We start from the raw sequence: 22,958 nt of genomic DNA, 5'->3' as shown, positions 1-22,958 counted from the left end.
TGTTCACTATTTTTGCTTTGAATTCGAATATGCTCAAAATTTTTTTTTTTTTGAAATTTGATTAATCCGCGCTAAAATATGTACTTACATACATATATATGTAGATATATTTTTTCGAAATTTCCTTCACTTCACTATCTGGGAAAATTTTAGGTAAAAATCTCGACCTACGACCTTATAAGATGCAGCTGGTGCATGAATTATAGCTGATGGATCATCAATTGTGCCATACGTTCGGCCAATGGGTACAAAACCATCTTTAAGTCAACCCAATGTTTCTTATAGAAATATTGTATTGAGTGACGAGGCTCCTATTTGGCTTAATGTATATGACAATAGGTAGAAGAGCCTTACTTCTTTAAAAATGCTAATGGTGAAAGTGTTATCGTCAACGTCGAGCGCTGTTGAGGCAAGTTGGCTGAAGATATGGCTTTTCGCCATTTTTGGGGAGTTTAATAATTCTTATCAAGCTTATTAATTGTATGATGAAATCTCAAAAACGTAAGTTTTGAATTACCTCTCTATATTATTAAGCCCGCGATATGATGCTACTCGTGGCATTAGATGAATGGAAATAACAAACGAAAATATAACTAAAATAAATACAAATAAGTATACAAAGCCATAGGCCTAACGAAAATGTGGAAAAAGAAGATGAATAAGAATATAAATTACCACAGCGCATAAAGTTATTATTCAGATATAAAATCAAAACAGAAAGAAAGCACAAAAGAGAAAATAAAAAGCTTAATCTTAGGTGATTTAGCTCAAAATTGCGCAGTTTATTGCGCAACTGCTTTTTCCATCACATTTATGCCACTTTTCGAAGGCAAACAGTACAGCGCAGTTATGTATTTAGTATGAAAAAAAAAACATAAAACAAAATCAATCATACGAATTTAACGATTTATACACTTGTAAATGCGCAGTTGATCGAAGTTGCGGGATTAAGTACTTAGGTAAAGAGGCTTTAGGAAATACTTAAATAATCGGATGCAATCATTTTTACTTATATGCAAATGGAAGTAGTGCAGTGAAGACTGTTTGAGGTGCCACGCAATAGGTTTCACAATTTTTGAATAAAACTCTTTAAATAGATATCTAAGATATTTTTGAAGCCTACATTCTCTCAACAATGCCATTTTAATGAGTTTATTTAAAAAAAAAAGTTTTTTTTTGTCAAATTCATATTTCTCTACTCACCATCGGATGTCACCAGTCGACTTCTCGCCAAATCGGCCTTATTCGCCACTAATATGACAGCCTTTTGCGCGATATTTTGATTTGTCCACAGCACCTGCAATACATGTTCGGCCACAGTGAAACTGCTGCGGTCGGCAGCTGAATAAATGACGCAATAACCGTGCGGATCATAACTGGATAGGCAATCATCAGGCTATTGAAGGCAGCAAGACAAACAAAAACGAAATCCATTTACAAGAAACCAAGTAAAAGCGAGGCATGAAAATAGAGAAGGAGTAGAAATAGAATTAATTGACCATAGAAAATTGATTTATGTATTTATATTTATGCACATACATACATATATACAATATATGTTTAGAAGCTCTTTATATTCAGCATAAGATAAAAATATATTAAAAGGACAACAAAGTGTTCGCCATAAAACCCGGCGGGAATGCTTATGCGCTTCAATGGTTTTAAGCAAATTTAAATCCAAATAAGGCCACAATAAGCAAATATACATACATGTATGGTATGTCTAAATCTCATACGCTTGCTTATCAGCACTTTTTGTGTGGAATAAAGGTCAAGAGCAGTGGCAGCTTTGCTGACAATTCAATTCAGCTGCGATGTTTGAAGTTAACTACGCACTCAAATGAAATGCATGACGTGTGGTTGGTTAAAGCAGCCGGAAAGCCACAGGCGCACACCTACATACATACATATGTACATACATACAAACAGAATTAAAAGGACAGACACTGCAGGGCATATGAGACCGACCAGCTGTGGTGTGGTTTGAGATACATTGTGTATGTATGTGTGTGTGTGTGTGTTTTGCCCTTTTGTTTGCACTGCTTAAGTGCGTGAAGCCATCATCATCATCATCAAGTGGCCAAAGGATGTGACCGTCATTTTCATTTCATCCGGCTGTGCCTGGTTTTTGATGAGTTTATTTGTTCTTTTGGCCACACGGTGAGCGTCAATTAAAAGTAGTCGGATAATTTTAAAATTCACATTGCTTAAAGTTTTCTGGCATCCATAAATTAGGAGCGTCGAAATATTGAAACTATACTAAAGTGCTTTTCCCTTAATGCTCTTCGCTCACATGTAAACGGCAAAGCGTTGAGGAATAGTTTTCTAGAACATATTTTTATTTTTGAAGCTTATAAAAAAAACTGTGCAATCTCAAAAGAAAGCTTTAATAACAGTATGTAGGTTTGTATATTTTACCATAGAGTTGCCACCTATATAAGGAATTCAAATAAGGAAAACCAGTTAGTTTCATAGAATGCAGCAATATAAGTATGCAGAAAGGGGGGGTTCACAATTAATTTGCTAAAATTTATATCGAGGGTTGCCACCATTCTATTATTCATATTCTTTATTAGTAGTATGTATGTGTGTTGTATTATACTTACATTCATTTCTGTGTAAGCGTGATCGATGAAAATCAGTTCGGACTCCTCGCCACTTAACAATACTGAGACAGATTTTTCGCCAGATTCATCATCTGTGGAAAATTTAATTTTGTAAAAAAAATAATTATATATTAAGTATTCACTTTGTATAAAATTGTATAGAATTTTAAAACTTGAAAACGTTAAAACTTGTACTGAGAATAAATGCGAATCTCTACTACACAACTATGCATATGGCGAATAAGGAACGAAAGTTGGGGAATTTCTGATTCATGCCACAAAACAAGCAAAAAATAATTGTATGAAACACAGATGATTAGATAAAGAGTAAATATGTATGCATGCATTTTAAGTTCGTTAAATAGTCGATGGCTATGTGGATATGTATGCGAGTATGCTTCTCTTTTGGTTTTGAACTAATTATGGGCAGCTTGATAGTTTGGTGAAAGAGCTGAAATTTTGTAGGGTTGATGATGTATATATTTAGATGCAATGTAAACGTACTAAATATGCGCTGTTATAGCTATTTTTTGGTTATATGTATGTACATGTACATTTGTATATTTGCGAGCTGTAGTTATGGCTATGGAAACGTAGTAAGGGTATTTTCATGGGTAGGTATGCTATCAAGTGTTAGAGGCGGCGTCGGTAATATAAGTGGCACGTTTCAAATTTCAACTGAAATTCGAGTGAAATGTTCTATTTAACTGTCATAAATACATAATTATAATTTAATATGCAAACATATGTACGTATTTTCCTCGATTTGTTTGCTGTGCATATTTTGTTTCAAACGAAATACTCCTAGGCGTATACGCAACTTTGAAACCTTCTATATAGAATTACTGTGTATGTACATATGTACATATGGAAGTAATTGTATTTAACTCTGTACAATATTTTATTACCTTTCATTGCAACATTTTTTTATATTTTCCAGGAATAATTTAATAAATCTGTTGTTACGTTGGAAAAGTATTTAAATTAAGCGAATTCAATGATATTGGGCCGTACAAATAAAAAATAAGCATTGATTTTTCTTAAAATTTCGCACTTTTTACTCGATTTATTCAAATAAATTTAAGTAAAAAGTCTGAAGTTTTAAGAAAAACCAATTGCTCAGCTCAGGAATTTTGGAAACAACAGGCAACAATGTGGCAGCAACGGAACACTGGTGACTAATATCAAAAACGTACCGTTGTTTCAAACGTTTTTGCCTTAGGCCGAGGCCACATAATGAGCAGCACTAAGAGCTTAACTATTATTGCTAGAGTTGCCTTGTAAAATGGGTGCAAAAAAGGTGTCAAAAAACTAACTAAAATAATAATTATTTACATTCAAGACCAATTTTCGTTTTAGATAAGAAAGAGAAAATGTTTTGTGAAAAAGGCTACTTTAGGGCATTAAAATTGTATTCCTAACAAAAGGGTAAATACGTAAATATTTATTTATCTACAAGAATGCCACCAACCGAACTACAATTATTCGCATCCGTAATCAGCTTCGGAAATCAATGAAGTGTTTAATGAAATTGCCGAAAAGGGGATAACGATTGCAGTAAGATAAAAATTAACGGTAATGATAACAATAATCAAAACAATGAGACTTACGGTTAGAATGAATGTAAAAGTGAATGAAAAGTATTAAAAAGTGAAAATTCTATAAAAATGCCACAAACTGTTCAATGGAGAAATAAAGAAAATATATAAATATTTATTGTAATCATAAAAAAAACTAATACCCATAACAGACTCATGGTTGAGTGAAGTGGGAAACCATGTTTTGTGCATATCGTAAAGATCCCAATTTTATTTGGGAACTATTTGTTATACCCTACGCACAAATTCACCATTGGTTTGAAATCTCCTTTTACATACGGGTCTGTAGTTATAGCCAAGAAGCTGCGCACAATGCATTGGCCAGCATCCTAACTACATCCAAACTAGTTCGGCAATGCAAATCTCGACTAAATTATGTTGGAAAACATACATAACGAACTTGTTTTACTCTGTGCGCTAAATCAATCGGGAGTGCCAGTTAAAGAGATAATTGACTATTTGGCTTGACATGCTTGAGAACATGTTATAGCACTCCTACATTTCTAGTCCCCGACTATTATTACGGAGGTTCATCACAAAGTCAAAGACCTTAAAAGTGGAATAAACACATTCTTAACATCGCTTCCCTCCACTTTGTCTGGTTTAAATTAAGGTGATGGAAATCTTTTTCTAGTAACAGTTACGAAATTTGGTATGTCTGAAATTTCTCCCACCAACACAATTTATGCGGAAGGATGTCTTCTATTGACAAGTAATTTTTTTTTTACTCGTGCATTGGTCATGAAAACTTGCCACTTTATAGAACAAAAAACCACAAAAAAACCGCATAGCAAAAATAGAAGAGGAAAAATAAGCAAAATACAAAGAAACCGCAAAAACGGAGATTATACAGGATCTTTTTAAGTGAAAGTGGCAAAATTCAATTATGGTCGCAACAGCAGCAAACTTTCAAGTCATTTAGAGCAAAGTACGAATTAAATTTGGAAAATGGATGGAGAAAAATAATGACCAACATATGAGTGTATGTATGTAGTTGGGTGGCGGGGGGCGTTGGGAGGCAATATATTTGATGCAGAAATATGTACATTCGCATCGCTAATTTCCTGGAAAAACTTAACATTTCGGAAAATCAGAAAATTCATGAAAAGTGGCTTTAAAGTTTTGGTAAGATATTTCATACATTTAGGGTGACTCCGGGGTATCTGTATAGTCTGAATTAAATGATACGGACTTGGTCAAGATGTGGTTTTAAGAGGACTATGCCACTTGCCACACAGCGCACGAAACAGTGGCCCTATTGCGAATCGAGTTCCCAGGATGCATTATCTGACGAAACACCGACGGCAAAGGGCCAACGAATCTTGGGATTTGACACAATTGGATTTCTTTCTCTGGGACTACGCGGAAAGTATGGTCTATGCCAATGAGCCCTTTATGATTCCGGAGCTGAAGAACGAACACATCATACTATGCTATAAAATCATGGAATCCTGGTAGACTCAGAAAAAAGTCAGCTAAATATATTTCTCTCAACACATGATTTGGTTATAGTTACTAAACCAGTCTCTTTGGGTCGGTTGTTCAATGTTCGGTTAATATAAATCGCAGGTAGAAGCTCCGTTTAAATGCAACGACTGCTTTGTCGATCACTTGTTATATGCATGACGTCAAAATCGTCGATAATGATGTTTAACTGGGAGGTGGTGATAACCAGACATTGAACAACCGGTCCTTAATACTAGTATTTTTCCATTTAAAGAAGATGGTGATGAAGCAGAAATTTTTGGCGGACCATAGCCATATGGTCTGGCACGGTTTTATGCAAAAAAATAAAAAAATTTAAGTTGTGACGGTTTTTAATTTAAGGTACGATATGTACATTCACATCCTTGTGCAAAAAACATACATATGTACTACATACATGATTACACATATGCGCACGGAAGCGTACGTGTGTAGGTATTTTTAATTTCTACGTAGAAGGATTTAAGTAAATATCCTGCCTGAAAAGGGTTGCAAATGCAAGTGAGCATTTGTGCAAATGATTTACACTACTTATCAGGGGGAAAGTTGTTTTGAGCGTCTCTTCTAATGAAGATAAGCAAAACAGTTTTCTGTTTTTAATTAGTTAAGCTGGCAATGCGGCAGGGAGGATGAAATTAAATACAAGTTGTAACAGCAAACTGAGTGTGGGCATATTATTTTGAATGAGTTTCGTTGCAAATAAGTTAAAGTGGGGTTATGTACTTACTTATCAAATGAAGAAAGTTATTAACGTATGCATACAAATGTACTTGCAAAGGAGGGGAGAACGAGGCGAGCAAAAGGAACTTTGAAGACTAAATGGCTGACAAATTTCAGTGCGTAAGTTTGGCATTCGAAGTTATCATTACATTTCTAAAGGAATAAGTAAATCTTGTGAGAAACTATCACAGCAGAAGTAGTATATGCATGTGTGGCAATAGCAAAACTAGACAAATATACACATGCATGTATGTATGTACATACATATGTATATTTATTTGGATGGTAGCAAACACACCTCTGCAGATTTGTGTGGCAGAAAAGTTTTGCAGGACGGACATTCGTATGCTGTGTGCGAGTGTGTGCGTGTGCGTGGTAAAGGAGACAGGTGTCATAAGAGGACTTCATAGTACTTTGTAAGTAACGGTTCAATGGAGGCCACTTAAAAAGAAAGTTGTGCTTCTTGTTTTGGATAACCATTTTACCTGTGCGTATGCGTGTGTGTGTATGTGTTTGTGTGTGTTTTTGTGCATTTTCAGTGCGTCTTTAATTTGCTTGCTAACTGCGCGTAACTGTGGGCGGACGGATGTTTGCTTGCGGGTTTCTGTGTTTGGCTGTGTGAGTGCTCTGATTTGGATAGTTGCACTAAGTGTGTGCATGTGTCGTTGGTTTGGTGTGCATTTATTTAGTTTTCAAACAACAGTAGCAAATATGAAAATTCAAAATTTAAAATACTCGTATAGCAAAATTTGTTTGAATAATGAAATTTTAGCTCTGATCAGATTAAGCGAATATTGAAAATTTTACTTGAAATGTTAAAGAGAAAATATATGTTAATATGCAAATTTTGTTAAGCGTAAATTGCTTTACCGTCAGCGGGTTTTTCGATTTCTATACGTATTTCGCATTGGCCTGCTAGAGTTGCGGAAAATGGTGGCTGATTTAAATCTGTATACATTTGTAAATATTGTAATTTAATAAGAGAGTTGATTTTTTATTTTTGTTTTATAAATTTGTTTACATGGGGCAAGTTTTAATTTATTATTTTCATATTTTAGTTGCCAGTTTTTGTTTTAATATGTTTTATTGATTTTTTTAAATATTTCGTAATATAGTTTTTGTGTATTATTTTTTTATTTTATTTTAAAAATTAGTTAATTTGTCCAAAAGTTTTTTTAATTTTTCAATTAAATTTTTTGGGTAATTTTTGAAATGAATATCAGTTTTAGGATTAATAGTTTTTACCGTTTTAGTATTTATTTAGTGGTTAAGTATTTTTTTTTGGAAAAGTTTACGTTTTTTTTATTTCAAAATTAAATTTTTTAAATAGTAGATATAGTATATGACGATGTAAAACAATTTTAATACATTTTTACAAAACCAATTTTGTTTTGAAATTTTGATGAGTTTTTGATTTATATTATTTTTGTTTGTTTATGTTTATAGTTAATTTTTTCATTTATAAAATAAATATTTGATATGTGATTAGATTTTGTTTGGATATCGTTTATTGATTTGTCAATTAATTTAAATTTTTTTGATTTACATTAATAATTTTCATATTTTTTTTATGATTTTAAAATGAATTTTTAGTAGTATTCAAATAATTAATTAAAGTAATAAATGTTAAAATTAAATGAAATTTTTATGTAATTTTTTTTTGCGTCGTTTATATGTTTTAGTTGAAATATTATTTTATTTATAAAAAATATTATTTTTTATTTACAAATTTATAAAAAAAATTTTACGTCATGTATTTTTTTTTAATTTTTAAAAACATTGAAATATACATTTTTAGGTGCATTTTTTATGTGTTTTTAAATTTATTTTCAAATAAGTAGTTTAGTTATATTTTTTTCGAATTAAAGAAAAGAAATATTATTTTTTTTTGTTTTACGTTTTATGATTGGGTTAGATTTATCAAATTTTTTTCAGATTCGATTTAAATGATTATTTTTAATATTATTTTTTACATGCAACGTTTATTTTACAGTTATTTTTCAATTTTTTTTTTATTCGGATGCATGTTTTTTATTTTATTATATAGTTGATTCGGAAGTTCACATGAAAATTGAAATAGATTTATTTTTTGCGTTTTGTATCAAATGGCGAACCAATTTTTTTGTATTTGTGTTGACAGATACGCAGTTTTGTTGAAATAAAAGAAGAAAACGAAAAAATAAGTAGAAGAAGAATTTGTAAATACGCAATTGTGAAGAAGAAATGGAAATTTACGTAATTTATGTATGTTTTTACGTAGTTATATGTCTATGTAAATTTAGCAAATTTTTGATATCTAATTATTTGGTAGTACAATTGTTCACCAGATTTCTTCTTATTCAAATGGTGAGTGAAAATTTCAAATCAATTTGAAAGCTCGAAGCAAACGCAAAATTATATTAAAAATTTCGCTAAATAAATGTGGATTAGCAAAATTACGGAGAATTCACTTAGTTTACTTGAATTTGAATGATTCGCGCAACATAAATTTAAGTAGAACAGATTGCTTTGAAGCAACAACAAAAATAAAAAATAAAACTAAAACAGAAAAGTATAAACAAATTACAACTAATATAAGACATATGTACACACGCATAGTAGAATATAAACAAATTATTTAGTGAACATGGTGAGTTATTAAGGCTTGTTTATAATTCTGCTTGTGAAAGTTCACCAGACGCACAGCATTGACTGACACAACGGACATGAAGTCGCTACAGCCAACAAACAATGAATCGCTGACTAACTGTTGGTTTCAGCTGTTTTCCAGCAATTTTAGTGCAACGTCTGGCATAGAACGCGTACGTACACGAGTAGGTAAATTTTTATGTCAAGCCATCTGTAGGTTATTGCGCATGAAAATAATAACGTTTTGAGGCAGTTAGCGGTGTTAGCGAGCGCGATGATGGATTGCATGAGAGTTAGGAAGAATTCAATGTGCGAAAATAAGCAAAGTGAGAAACGATTCAATGAAAAATAATTTTTTAATGTTTTTTTGCGTAGTCGCCACTCTAGTTAGAACTTTGAACAGCAACTGGGCACTTTAAGTTAATATTTCCAACTACAAAAATTGTATATTAATTTATGGCAAGCATTCCAGTCCAAACGGCTTTAATGGCTATTGGGTCAAACTTTTACGGAAAATTACCAAATAAACCTTTTAAGATGCTGAAGACACAATGCTCCATTCAAAAATGGAAACATTTGACTCGCACTTCTTGGCTAACTACGCGAGCTCTCAGGCGTTGGAATTAGTCGCACTGGAAATTCTACGTTCAGTTTTTTCGTGGTATCACTAAGCACCATCCCGTAATTATATAAGTGGTAGCCTCCTCAATCTAACTTCACTTAAACTATCTGAGCATCATACTTTTAATGCTGCTAAGCTTCGGAAGTGAGTTAACGTATGAAACTCTACGTAAACGAATGCCTTCCTTCCACAGAAATATGTATGTATTTTGAGTGCATTAGTGAGCCTCTAGAACCTCCGGAACTCTAAAAACGGCGCTGATTTGTAGCTCTGCAATGTTTCTTTCATCACTTCATTTTCAGACTCAAAACAGTATTCGCCTAACTTCTGAAAAGCTATAGCTCAAATAAAAACCCGCTTCAGTTATTTTTTTGTTCGCCAAGTGCCTTTGAGTGCATCATGAATTTCCACATGTGCAGTATGCATATTGGGGTGGTCCAAAAACAGTAAAATCGGAATTGTAATGCTCTCACTCCCTAGGATTGTTCTATATTGAAAAAAGTATACCGCTATTTTTTATTTTGAAATCAAGAAATATCTAGAGGTCGCTCAAAGCGCTCAAAGCTTTCCAAATATTTTTATATGGGAGAAAAACAACTTTTCGTAGAAATGGTTTAGAATTCTTTAAAACCAATATTTTTCGATCGGAAAGCTCTGGTTCTCTTCAGGAGACTTTCAATATTAACACACAATTGTTTATTTAACCATTTTTCAATACTAAGGATTTTTTATTGATTTTATTGGCAATTATCGGGGTTTTTGTGGGTTTTTGGCGGACCTATAAATTATAGTTGCGATGAAAAAATGGTTAAATAAACAATTGGGTATTATTAATGGGAATCTCTTGCAGATAAACATAGTTTTCCGATAGAAAAATATTCATTTTTAAGAATTCTATGCCATTTCTACGAAAAGCATTTTTTCCCTCAATATAAATTACATGGAAATCTTTGAGCGCTTTGAGCGACCTCTTAATATTATTTGATTTCAAAACAAAAAAATAAAGGTATATTTTTTCGATATAGAATAATATTAGGGGGGGAGAGCATTGCAATTCCGACTTAACTTTTTCACATGCATTTTTGGGCCACCCTAATGCATATGCATTTGTAGTGGTAACTTTTGTTGCAGCGAAAACAGCTCTATCCAAACCTGAGCGTGTAAAATCAAATAATATTGAAAAATTGCATAGCCAGTGGCATGTTGCATAACTGCCATGGAAATAAATTTCGGAAATTTTTATGGTTCCACAGGCGTGTGCTTTGAAGTAGAAACATGAACAGCAAAACACAAAAAATAAACTAAGGATAAAATTAAAGCTGAAAGCAGCAAAATTCAATAAAAATCAATTATGAAAAAAAAAAATTATTAAAAATTTAGCAAAGTACGAGCGTAAGCAAATTTAAAAGCGTGAATCCGCAAAAGCACTAAACTTGAAAATTGAATTAAATTTTAATGAAGGCATGATGGGTCCACCTAGCTAGGAATATGTACATACGAAACACAAAAGAGTGAATGAAAAAAGAAAGAACTGAGGACACAGCGTGTAATGTCGGACGGTCGATAGTGCGGTTGAAAGTAAAGTATGATGAAAGTGAGGCGGTAGAAGTGAAGCTGATGACTTTGACTGTATGTAGTAAGTATAGAGTGGTTAAGCGGTTTTGATTACTCTGCTGATTGTGAAATGACTTTAATGATATTGATTGAGGCTATGAGCGCTGAAAGAAGTCTCAATGATAGATTCCGATGGACAAACGTACTTAGACTTACTCGTACACACACACACACACACACATAAAATTTAGAATGAGTATGTATGTATGTATGTCGACTTTTCAAATGAAAATTAAAACCAATCAATTGATAAAGAGACAGTAAAAGCGGACAGACACAGACAGAGAGAAGCAGAGACAATTACACATAGGGAAATGAACACTAAATGAATACTAAAAGCGCCGGCAAATAAAGTGGACTGAAATCTAATTAAATAACAGCAAACGAAGCGAAAGTTAGTTAAATCATAAAGTTGTTTCGAATTTGAGTGAAAAATTTTACGTAAGCAGCGTGTACAAAAAAAAAACAACAACAAATGCGCGGATGGATACATTTAAAAGGGAAAGGGAAGAATTTTAAATTTTGTTTTTAATGCTTTATTGTTTAGTATTTAACTAAGTTTTTTCGCGAGATTTTTATGTATATCCTATTTCCTAGATGCCATTCTAATGCAAATTGATTTGTGTACTCACCAATACTTGTATCGTAGGCATGTAAATACTCTGAAGTCATAAATTGAGAGACCAAAGAGCTTTTGCCCACTGCTGGGCCGCCGAGCATCAGGACTCTGTGCGCGACAAAGAGAGAAAATATTGAAAGTTATGTTGAAGTTTATAATATTTAAGTCTCATATTTTGTTTATCTGACATTGTTAGTTATAACTACATAGAGGTAAAATCATAAACTTCTAAAAAACGTTTGAATATTTTTTGTAAACATAATTTGTAAGGGCTTTTGGTAAAGTTTTTCTGTCTTATAAAATAAGCGGGTCAATCAAAATAAATTTCGGAATTTTCGAATGTCTTATAAGAATAAAATGCCTTAATTATTTTCTAAAAAAAAAATCCTTACATGTTGCTGAGATAAAAACAAATAGTTTACCTATAGATATGAAATAAAGTGAGTCTAAGGGCATGATAAAACTAAAAAAGTATTTTCATCTACATAACTAAAGACCTTACAGTAGGTATTTCATTAAACCGTAAATTGTTATTCTTGCAAAAGGCAAATTTGATAAAAAAAAATCAGTTTTTTGAATTTTTTCATTGCGTTGAGTTCCCATTCGTTATAACTGTCAACAAATGTATCGATATCGCCCCTTCAACATTTATGGATATTTTATTTTTCCCGAGTTTCAATAACATTAATTACTAAAATCGCCCATTTTTCGACATATAGTTTATTTATAATGATAGAATATCCAGTTTCGTAAAAATCGAATATATATTTTTTGATCTGCATAATTGACTACACGTCAATGTTTAAGAGTACCGTTATCGGAAAACTTATCGATATACATAAGTAATTTTCGATAAATACGTATGTATGTCGACATCATCCTTTTAACATTTATCGACATTATAAACGGTGCATTTACCGTTAGCGTCAACCTTTTATTTCCAATATATTTATCGATAGTGTCATCGATGACGTTATTGAAAAATTGTCCATATACCTACATATATACATATAGTTATGTGAGTAATGCAGGAGGTGTATATTGGATACATATGTGCATTGACGAGCCATCGGGAATATGCAGAAAGCTTTAGAGGCTTTTTTTATGAGGACGAAACTCTCAAACCCGCCAATGTGAGACTTAGACCCAACTACGATCTTCACGGTACTAACGTCAGGTGTTTCTTCTGAAAGTAGATTTGGGCCAGTTGCCAGTTTCTGTCTTGGCGCGACACCATTTACTGTCAGTCACTCAGTCAGCCTTCTGAATAAAATGTAAGCCCCAAAATCCAAGCAGGTTAGCTGTAAGATTCGTGCGCCTCAATGTACTCTCGGGATCTTAATTAATTGCAAACATTGCTGCATTAGCTATTGGTGATAACCCGTATAACTACTTCTTTTGGCCTAACATGGAAGGCACCTCTTCATTAAAATGGAGGCACCTACAGTTTTAAGTCGCTTCTGACAGTTGGTTTTTATGAAAAGCTTTTAATGGTACAAAGAAATACACTCGGAGGCTTGTTATTGCCTGCCGAGCGTTGAGAAAACAATCAAAACTAAATCTTTAGATGGGTATCATAATTCCTACCATTGGGATCGAAGCCCCTGATATTGCTACTATTTATCGTTTTCGAGTCATTGGATGATACCCAAACTTTGGACTAATAGAGTTCTTTCGATAAAACCGGTTTCTGTATAGTTTTCGCTGAGTCGGCCAAATGTCCAGTGCGTAGAAAATATATAAGCATAGCGGCATTATCAAAGAGCTGAAAATTGATGTTTTCCTCACCTAAACTATCGAATTGATACCTAGGTTGTATGAAAAGCCTTACATTCCATACGTGCCTCTAATACGAGTATTCATACAACAAATTAAGAAAATCTCTCTGAATCGCCTTTAAGTAAATTTGTTCGCACATACTTAAAGACTAGCAGCAGCACCTGTACATATTTACTTTAATAACGGTGTAGTATGTTTAAGTACCACTTCTATTTAAAAGCAAAAAAAAAAAATTATATATAATAAAAATAAAGATAAAAGAACTCACCTGTATGGTCCACTGCCTGGATTTGATGTGCTGCTCTCACGGCTGGACGCCAAACTGCAGGTGGCTGATGTGCGAGCCGAATTTGGGGCTGGTAATTGTGCGGCAGTCAAGTGCTCCGTGCTGTGCACGCCAAAGAAGAATTGTAGAGGAATAAAAACAAAAAGAAAAAACTAATCAATGATGATCATCGAAAACAACTAAATTAACTGCGTAATGTTTATATTTTGCGATGCAAAGTGTAGTGTCGCGACCGAAAAATAACAACAAATTTGCTTCAAGCACAGTTCAGTAATAGCAGATGCCACATCATACCCTCCGTCCGTTTTTATGTACCAAAACCTTATTGCTAATATGTCTCATCCATCAAATGCAAAAAAAAAAAAAAAACCAGAAAAATGCTGCTTACCTAGAATTTGAGCTCGCCACACTGTTGTTCGAACGACTGCGTCGACTCTTCAAAGAATCTCCACGATTAACAACACCTTTGCCTGTGATGGAAAAATGTCTCAGTCTATAGTACTCCTCCTCGACGCCGGTATTTGGCATTGAAGCGACGCTGTTGGTGATAAGTATAAGGCAAGGTAAAAAATGTAAATAAATATAAACGCCGCCTGACTAAAGTATGTCAATAAAATGACGAAAAAATGTAAATTTTCCACTGTACACATAAACAAACAATGACGATGTCGATGACAATTGTCGAGACAACAGTGTTTAACTTACCGTGAACGTTGTTGTGGCAGACATAGCTGATTGGGGCGTCCTGACGCACGGCTGCCTGGTGTTTTTACCGACTGTGAGCGGCTATGATGCGGTGAACCATAACTGCAATGACAAGATAAGTACGATGAAATGAATAAGTAAATGATTAGTGTTGGTCGAGTGTTTTGGTAAATTTTATTACTAGTCATTTGCTAATGGTCGCTTGAGTTTGTCTACTTGGGTGGCTTTATGGCTTAATTGAACATTAAGGCTGTTAATTATTTAGATAGGTATTTGGGAGTGATTGATAAACATTTTTGCACTTCTAAACTTTATCTTACAAAATACCAGCACATATCGTTTTATTTTTAGTAATGTAGGACTTTTCTTTAATGTCGGATTTCCACTAGGCCTAGAAATGATGGAAAATGTGTGCCATTCAAAAAATGCCACGTAGAAACGAACTTTATAACTATTTTTATATTATTCCGATTTCGGTTTCTACCGAAAAATGCAACCTTCTCTTTGCTCTCTACGCACCAACACTAAGAAGAGGGCGATGAGATGGTAACAATTTTTGTAGAAACCACAACAGCATTAGTTGTGAGGCCGGTATTTTTTAATATCGAGCTTTGTAAGTAAATTTGTTTCATTTAAATCACAGTGGAAATCCAGCATAAGCTTTTGTTTTTTAGCTTTGCAATAATAAAAATCAGCAGTCATCACCAGAGTAGAGTATGTGACCAAAAGTTTAAAGAAAACAGTGACAGAATTTTTGCCCTACTTTTAAAAGGGTGTCGAGCCATAATGCCGAATTTCCACTGGACATCAATTGAAAAAAATTTAGACTGATAGAAATTTTTTCGGGATATTTTAAGTATTTTTAGGAAGATTTTCGATAGCTTGAGAGATGTTTCTTACGAATGTGCAACACATTCAGGACTTGTCAGGAGTTTTCGAAATTATTTTTGGAAATTTCAATGTCTAATGGTTTAAGTCTTAATGTGTTCGTTGCTTAAAAATTAATAACACTCTTTACTTGAAAAACTTTTACTCATAATATTTTTAGCAAAAAAATGGTTTTCAGGGCCTTTTAAGGGATCACTGGGGACTAAAGATGTGAACGGGATTAAATATTTCATCACGATTCCAACATTTTTAATGTTTTGGAAGTGTACCGCGGGTCCCAAAATCTATCACTAAGAAAAATTCACATGCCGTTCAAATTAATTAAAAAAAGAAAATAAAATAATGAAAGATCTGGCATCTTCCGATTATTTTGTTTAACTTTGCTGTTCGTTTTCGTCTCAATAAAACATAAACAGTGCATATTTCATACAACGTTTTTAAGGAAGATTTTCTGAATTTAGGGAAATTGCGGTTTCAGCGAGAGTGTCGGGAAAGGATTTTGGTCTTGGTCGCCCGCTTAATTTTTACAGACCTTCCCGATATCGCTCATCCCGACAGATTGGAAACCAGTACCGTGGCTCCCGCAGGTCCCGATATCTCGCGCCCATCTCTACTGGGGGCCCCCGGCAATTTTTCGGAATTTCGTTTTCGAGATTATTCCAGACTTCTCTTATTTTCTCGGGTACATTTCAACTTTTGAACCGATATACTTTTAATTAGGGTTGGTGAGAAGTAAAGAAAGCAATCATAATAAGTCTTTCAAGCGATTCTCCCTATTTTCTCTTATAAAAAATATACCTGAATTTATCAAAAAAATTAAATTTTTTCAAAAAGTTTTGCGTCCTTTGAAAAATTAAATATGCCACCAAACTTTAAAATGTTACTCTGGGGCATATTCATGTATGTAGCATAAGGTTTAAAAAGTTGTAATAAAAACTTTTCAATTGACCCAGTTTAGGCAACTATCAGTTCTATTTATTATCGCCTTTGGCAGTTGTGCAACAAAGTTCTTCCACGATGTTCCTTACTACAATCGCTTTCGGCCCAAACAATTACTAGGTCATTGCCTAAATCACCTTCAACGTCTGAGCACTGAGTTTATGTAATTTAAGTCCAACTAATTTGCCTTAAGTAAGTACTAATCATATAAACGTTAAACTCCTTTGTTGCAATTTTCTCACCAACGCTCTGCTTGTAATGTAACTACATTTTAATAGTTGCAAATGTGCAAAACTCTTGGCCTTTTCATTGCTAAACTAGCAAGGCAACGTTCTTCAATGTTCTTGTCCACCCGATCTTAGCCTTAAGCGTCTGCATACATTAGTATTTACTTAGTAAATGGTCGTAAGGCACGCAAGTCAGTACAGGCATCAAGGAGCAATGGGTGTAACTTTTTCTCAACTTAACTCCTCATTCTGTGTGCTTCAACACGCTTGATTAGGCGGGCAATTACTCGTATTTAGTAGTCGTATTTAGTAGTAGTGGCGAGTCCTTGCTGCCAACTCCGACGAGGGCAAATTCTCGTGCATTTTGTCAGATATTTATCTCCGTTTATAGCCGTTTTACCATAGAATGTGTAGCGATTTTAATATTAGTTGTTGTGTTTGTCTGCGTGTTGAAAAATGTGTTCGTTGCACGCAAGTGCAATGCAATGTTTCGGAATTTCCAGTGACTTGTGGAGGTTTATAAAGTATAGAGTGTGATAGATGTGCTAATATTTAATTACTTGGGTAATATTTGTACATACTTTTTAATAGATCTTAAATATTAGCCTGCAGTTCACCATTAATATAATACAGTAACTCAATCAATATTGTTCGTGCTTTAAAAGAAACCACATAAATCGAAGTTTAAATATTTATACATATAACATTATGCAATTAATAAAACATTTTTTTTGCAGTTTTCTAAATTTTGTATAAATTCTGAAATTTCGATTTATTGGTTTTGAAAGCAAGAACAGAATTTTTATAAAAAACAACACAGAAAATTTTAGCTTGAAAATCATTTTGAATGTTAGAAAAGCATTATCGGAATACTTGGTTGAGTTACTTTTTCTAATCCCCTCCTTTATGTACATACATACTATATATGTATGCACCTGTGTTTTACTTTCTTCAATGCCTATAGGTGACATAATGATGCATATCTTCTTAAAGAACGCCTTTGATTAAGCATTAAAAGTATTGAGTAAAAACTTGTGAAGTGGATCACCATATTTCCACGAAAGGTCCAGCTTTCTGTGGAACTAATTGTTTTACAAATTTAAGAATTGTTTTAAAATACGAATCATTTTGGAACTAATAGCTGTTAACTTCGCCTTTTGCTTAGATTTTATTTGTTTTCTATGTTTAGTCTTAAACCTTTCTGAATTTTTCCTGCTAATATCCGCAAACTGTCCTTAACAGAAAGAGAGAGAGAAGTCGCATTTTTTACTATTTTAACTACATGAGTTTTAGGTTTTTTAGATTTTAGAAGCAATTTCAAAATTAGTAAAGAATTCATTTTTTTTTTGACTTTGGAATATTAATTTTTTTGTGAAAAATTTGATCAAAATTAACTACAAAATTCTTTGGCTCCACTATGGAAATTTTGGACTAAATCGGTTGAATTTCTTGTAGGCTGGATAGAGTTTTCAAGTAGATACTCGGTCAAATGACCCACAGTTCACCAATTCGACAGCTTATTTGTTATCTTGAGAACGCCATTGACCTCGTATCCACATGAATTCAAACTTTTTACAGTTTGGAAAAGAGTTGAGCCCGAACTTATATTCTGTAAAGTATTTTCGAAGAGGTACGAACACTCTCCCTTGATTTTAGTGCCACCTAACTGTTATCCACGACACTAGTTTAGGTGAAACAAGAAACAAATACCAATGATTAAAACCCGTTTGCATTGCAAGTAAAAGATAAAGGCATTCGAGCTACCACTCCCACAACTCTCTAAAAGTTTTGACCGAGTCTCCTAAAGAAGTGTGTCAATCTCTCCACTGTTGTTGGAAAAAAAATTCTCATCTGTTAAAGTTTGCTAAATCAGTTTGCAACTCACATATTTCTTTCTAAAAAAAAAAACAACAAAATCTAAGTGCGTTTTCAGCAACAGAAATAATGAAAAATATCTCTTGTGATTTTTCTTGAGAGCTGGATTCTAAGCTTTATATATATCTGCTACCCTCATCAGACGCCGCCAAATAAAATATTCCCTCATGTATGAGTATGTAAAAAACTTATCCAAGTTCTCATTAAAGGCAATAGAAATGCTAATTAAAGCAAATATTGTTATGGCTTTACACTTTCAAGCCAAACGCAAGGACAGGCATACAAATTGCGCAGCATTGCATAAAATGTATGCTCAACAGGTGTCGATGTGCATAAATTAATATTTTTAAATGTAAATGCGTAGTGAATTGTACCCACATAACAAATCAACAAAGAAACAAGCATAGCTGCTTAAAACTTCTACATACTTAATACATAGATAAGTATACCATAGAAACCGTAGGGAGGTGAGTAAAAAAATATTATATTGGCATGACAAAAACAAAAATTTTACTGAATTATTTAAGGAAAGAAGAAAAATTCTCAAAGAAATAAGTATAAAATATTTTAAACTAATACAAAGAACTATCTACGGTAAAGGCAATGTAAGTAAAATACTAGGGTAATTCATCTAAGCGCGTAAATGTCTCGTTACCACGTACACCTCGTACACTTACTTGATTCTGTATGGAAAACCGGTTTATTAAGGAGTTTTTTTTGGCGGACGAGTCATGTACGCATTTAGATGAATACACATACATTTTTATTTTATTGATTTGTAGCTTTTCCGACATTGCAACAGCTCCCTCACTTATGCGGGTATATTTGCGAAAACATTTCGCGCGCAAATATTGTCAACGGTCCAAAGCAAAAACAATATAAAAGTACACGTAAAAGGGAAATCTATTAAATGCCGGCAAACAGACTTTGCACAACTTTTGGCAAACTTTTCAACAAGTTTCACTAACAATTCAATGCTATTCATTCGAACAGTTAGCTACTCGGTGCGTGAGTTCAAAAACATGCGAACAGCGAATGGTGTGGCCTCCCTACAAGCAGGAAGCTGTATATTATTTGTTACTAGTTTTTAGCTAGATGAAATTAGGCCGAAATTAGGTTAAAATTTAACCACTTTTTATAAATAATGAAGCGAATACATATTTTTTTTGTAGCAAAGGTTTCTTCAATCACAATTTGAATATAATTTTGTTAAAATTCTACATATTATTTTGGAAATGTGGTAGCAAAGGTCTTCAGATTAGATCAGCACTATAACTTACCAGTTTCGCGCTCTTGTAATTAAATGCCGTTGCTTTCCGCTTATTTTCTTTGCGCTACACTACCGCGCTATACTTATGGCATACTCGTACATATTTGTCTATCTACATACATAAGCACGAATCTTAATGAAAAGCGCATTTGTGTAATTTTTATGAAATTTTCGCATTATTTGTAACACAATGCGCCAGCAAACACTTTGTTTTCCAAAGTACACTTGAATTGGTTGCATTTTTGGCAGCTTTACTCTCTTAAGTAGCTGTTGAGAAATTTGTAAGTAGTTGCACACATACTTACAAAGATAGTGCGAAAAAACATCGTAGTTTTAAGCGCTTTTTGCTCTTTCAAAGTTGTTAGTTTTCTAGTTGTTTGCATACAAGGACACTTAAGGTCTTTTGACAATTTTCAGTTTTCTCAAGGGAGCTTTTACAACCATAGCTTGCTTGCTCTGCTTTGCTAAATTATTTAATAAACTGATTTTTTCGACTTTATAAATTAGTATAGTAGTTGTCAGAAACTTTTTTTCTTAAGAACTGTAAACTCATTTAAGAAATATTAATAGAAAACAAACTGTTTTCCGTTGCTTGAACGTAATTTTTATGAATTTTTAACTTTTGTTGAAAACTGCATACTAAACTTAAACACAAAAGGTCTACTTGGAAAATCGTCAAGATCGGCACTCTTTAAAACTGTTCAGATATAAGTTTTTGCGATATAAATATAAAAATTGTATAACCTGTTTAGTGACTTATTGAGCATGCAGGGCCTACTCTGAAGGTATTGAAGATATGATCGGGCATACATGGCGTATGAGTAACAAAATTACAGACTTATATTTAATACAAAGAAATGAATCGTTTAATTTAACCATCCATTACAATAAAAGATATCTTAGATTAGCGTGTAAAAATGTTGAGACGCGTGATTTGTATATACATATACATACATACATATCTACATATATATACAGGATTAAATTATTTATATTGAGCCCTAATCGCATCTAGATGCTCTAAAATCACTTCTGCATGAAAATTTAAATATAAAAAAATTTCGTTTTTGCTATTCCCTCAGTTAGGGCTTGAAACATACATATGCAAAATATGTATCATACTTAGCACGAGTATACTCTGTAGCATAAGTCAAAAAAGACCTAAACAAAGAGCGGCTGCATAAAATTGATTATCTCGACAATAATACAAATGCAATTTAGAGATTATTATCCACCATTTGGCATATGGCTGGATTTTACAATACATACGTACATTTGTAAATAACCTCTAATACTTTATTAGCTAACGAAGAACATTAAAGAACCACACAAATTCATGCAGATGTGAATCCAAAATTTTTTGGTGTGTATAGTATTTTGGACACTTCAAAAGTCAAATAATGCCATTTGTGGCAGTAAAAATCATTCATTGGAATGAGCTTATACGTGAACCATAATAAATTGGTATTTGCGTGCGTTCATCATTAATATTTTACGCAGCACATTTGCAATATATGCACATATGTATGTATATAAAATAAATACAATAAAAACAAACATAAATATATAACTAAAAGTTTAATATTTCATTAAATCAACAGCATTAACATTTCACCAGCGGAAAAAGGACGAAACACCCAAAAATTGCGTTTCATAATTCCAAATGTAGTAAATTTTTGCTAACTTATGTACGTGTGGTGAATTTTGTGAAATTCAATGCAGCGCCAATTGAGCGGGAAATGTACATACATATGTTCTTGTATGTAAATAAAAAGATCAATGAAAATTTCAAAATTAAAAAAGTAGGGGTTTAATTTTTTTAATCGCAAAAATTATACAAAAATTTTTACCGAGCTTAGTTATAGCTCAACAAGTTTATGAATTTAGTTGAATAATTTTCAATAATATGTCAAACTTATTAAACTTCACTTATGTTTTCAATTCCTGGTAACACCCTTAAAAATTTATTTTGTACCTCATATAGTTAAGCTTTTCTCAAACTTTTGTGATTAAAAAAAAATAAATTTTTAAACCCTTATAAAATTAATTTAAAATTTTGAAACTTTTGTGGATATCTTTAAGTGGTACTCCATACAAAATTTAAATGTTGATATTTTAGGGACCACCCTAATATATATATATAGAGGATTTATAACTCACCAAAATGCTTTTAAACTGATAGAAAATATCTAATTAGCTTCCCCTTAAACCATTCTAAACTTCATTATACATACAACAAATTTAGGATTAAAATTTTACGCATTTCTTCCACCTTTTGCTTACCTCACTCATTACTCTTTAAATTTAATTCGCTAAATTTTAGGCTTTTTTCTTAAGAACTTTTTTGCTGCCGCATTTCAAAGAATACTATTCTATTGTTTGCAAATATTTAATGACTTCCTTTTGACTGTTTACCTGTGCAGCTTACGTCACCCCGCGTATGGAGCAGCGGCAGTTTTACATTTTTTTTTCAGGCGTAAAAATTTTCGTTTTCTCTATCTTCATTGGCAATAAAAGCTTGTGTTTGTTTGCTTAGCAGCTGTTTAGACGATGCGTTTATACCGGAATGATTCTGCGAATTAAGTCTATTAATTTTTTGCTCGATTTTTTATTGTTTAAGTTTAATTCTGTTTTGTAATTATTTCGGTTACAAAAACACGCAAAAAACATGAACAGCTGGTATCAGCAGTTATGAATATATACACAAATATGTATGTATGTATGAACAGCACACAAATATTTACATTTGCAAAAATTAAAAAAAAAAATGAACAAAAACACTTTTCAAAACAAAACCCCACCACCTTAATGCCGTTTTTATTGAACTTTGCTCTTGATATTGAAATTGCTTTAATAAGAAAGTGTCGAAATATTTATTTCGTGCCAAAATTCTCCTTTAACAGCTTAATTAAAAAAATGGTCAACGCTTTCGTTTTGTGTCTATGGAATTTTTAAATTCGCATTTGCTGCACTTAATGACTTCTTAATTTTGGAATTTCAATTTGCCGGCGAATATTTTTTGTGATTTCTTAACAACACTTATTTTTCGTTTTCATACATTTCAGCAAAAGCTGATTGAGGTTTGCGCATTTTTATT

General features: G+C 32.8%; 1 protein-coding gene across 1 annotated transcript in view; it reads right to left on the bottom strand.

The window, feature by feature from the left end:
* The window catches only part of LOC118743324 (serine-rich adhesin for platelets), a gene marked incomplete in the record, with an annotated part of 111,098 nt that overhangs the window by 15,521 nt on the left and 72,619 nt on the right, over nucleotides 1-22,958 (bottom strand). The window contains 6 exon segments of the mRNA XM_036475921.1: nucleotides 1,204-1,396; nucleotides 2,607-2,698; nucleotides 11,906-12,000; nucleotides 13,940-14,059; nucleotides 14,346-14,495; nucleotides 14,663-14,764. Of these exon segments, the coding sequence (XP_036331814.1) occupies nucleotides 1,204-1,396; nucleotides 2,607-2,698; nucleotides 11,906-12,000; nucleotides 13,940-14,059; nucleotides 14,346-14,495; nucleotides 14,663-14,764 (752 nt within the window).

Source organism: Rhagoletis pomonella, unplaced genomic scaffold (assembly GCF_013731165.1).
Source record: "Rhagoletis pomonella isolate Grant_MI unplaced genomic scaffold, Rhpom_1.0 Rhpom_scaffold_00007, whole genome shotgun sequence".
Classification (NCBI taxonomy): Eukaryota; Metazoa; Arthropoda; class Insecta; order Diptera; family Tephritidae; genus Rhagoletis; species Rhagoletis pomonella.
This window is presented reverse-complemented; position numbering and strand designations above follow the sequence as displayed.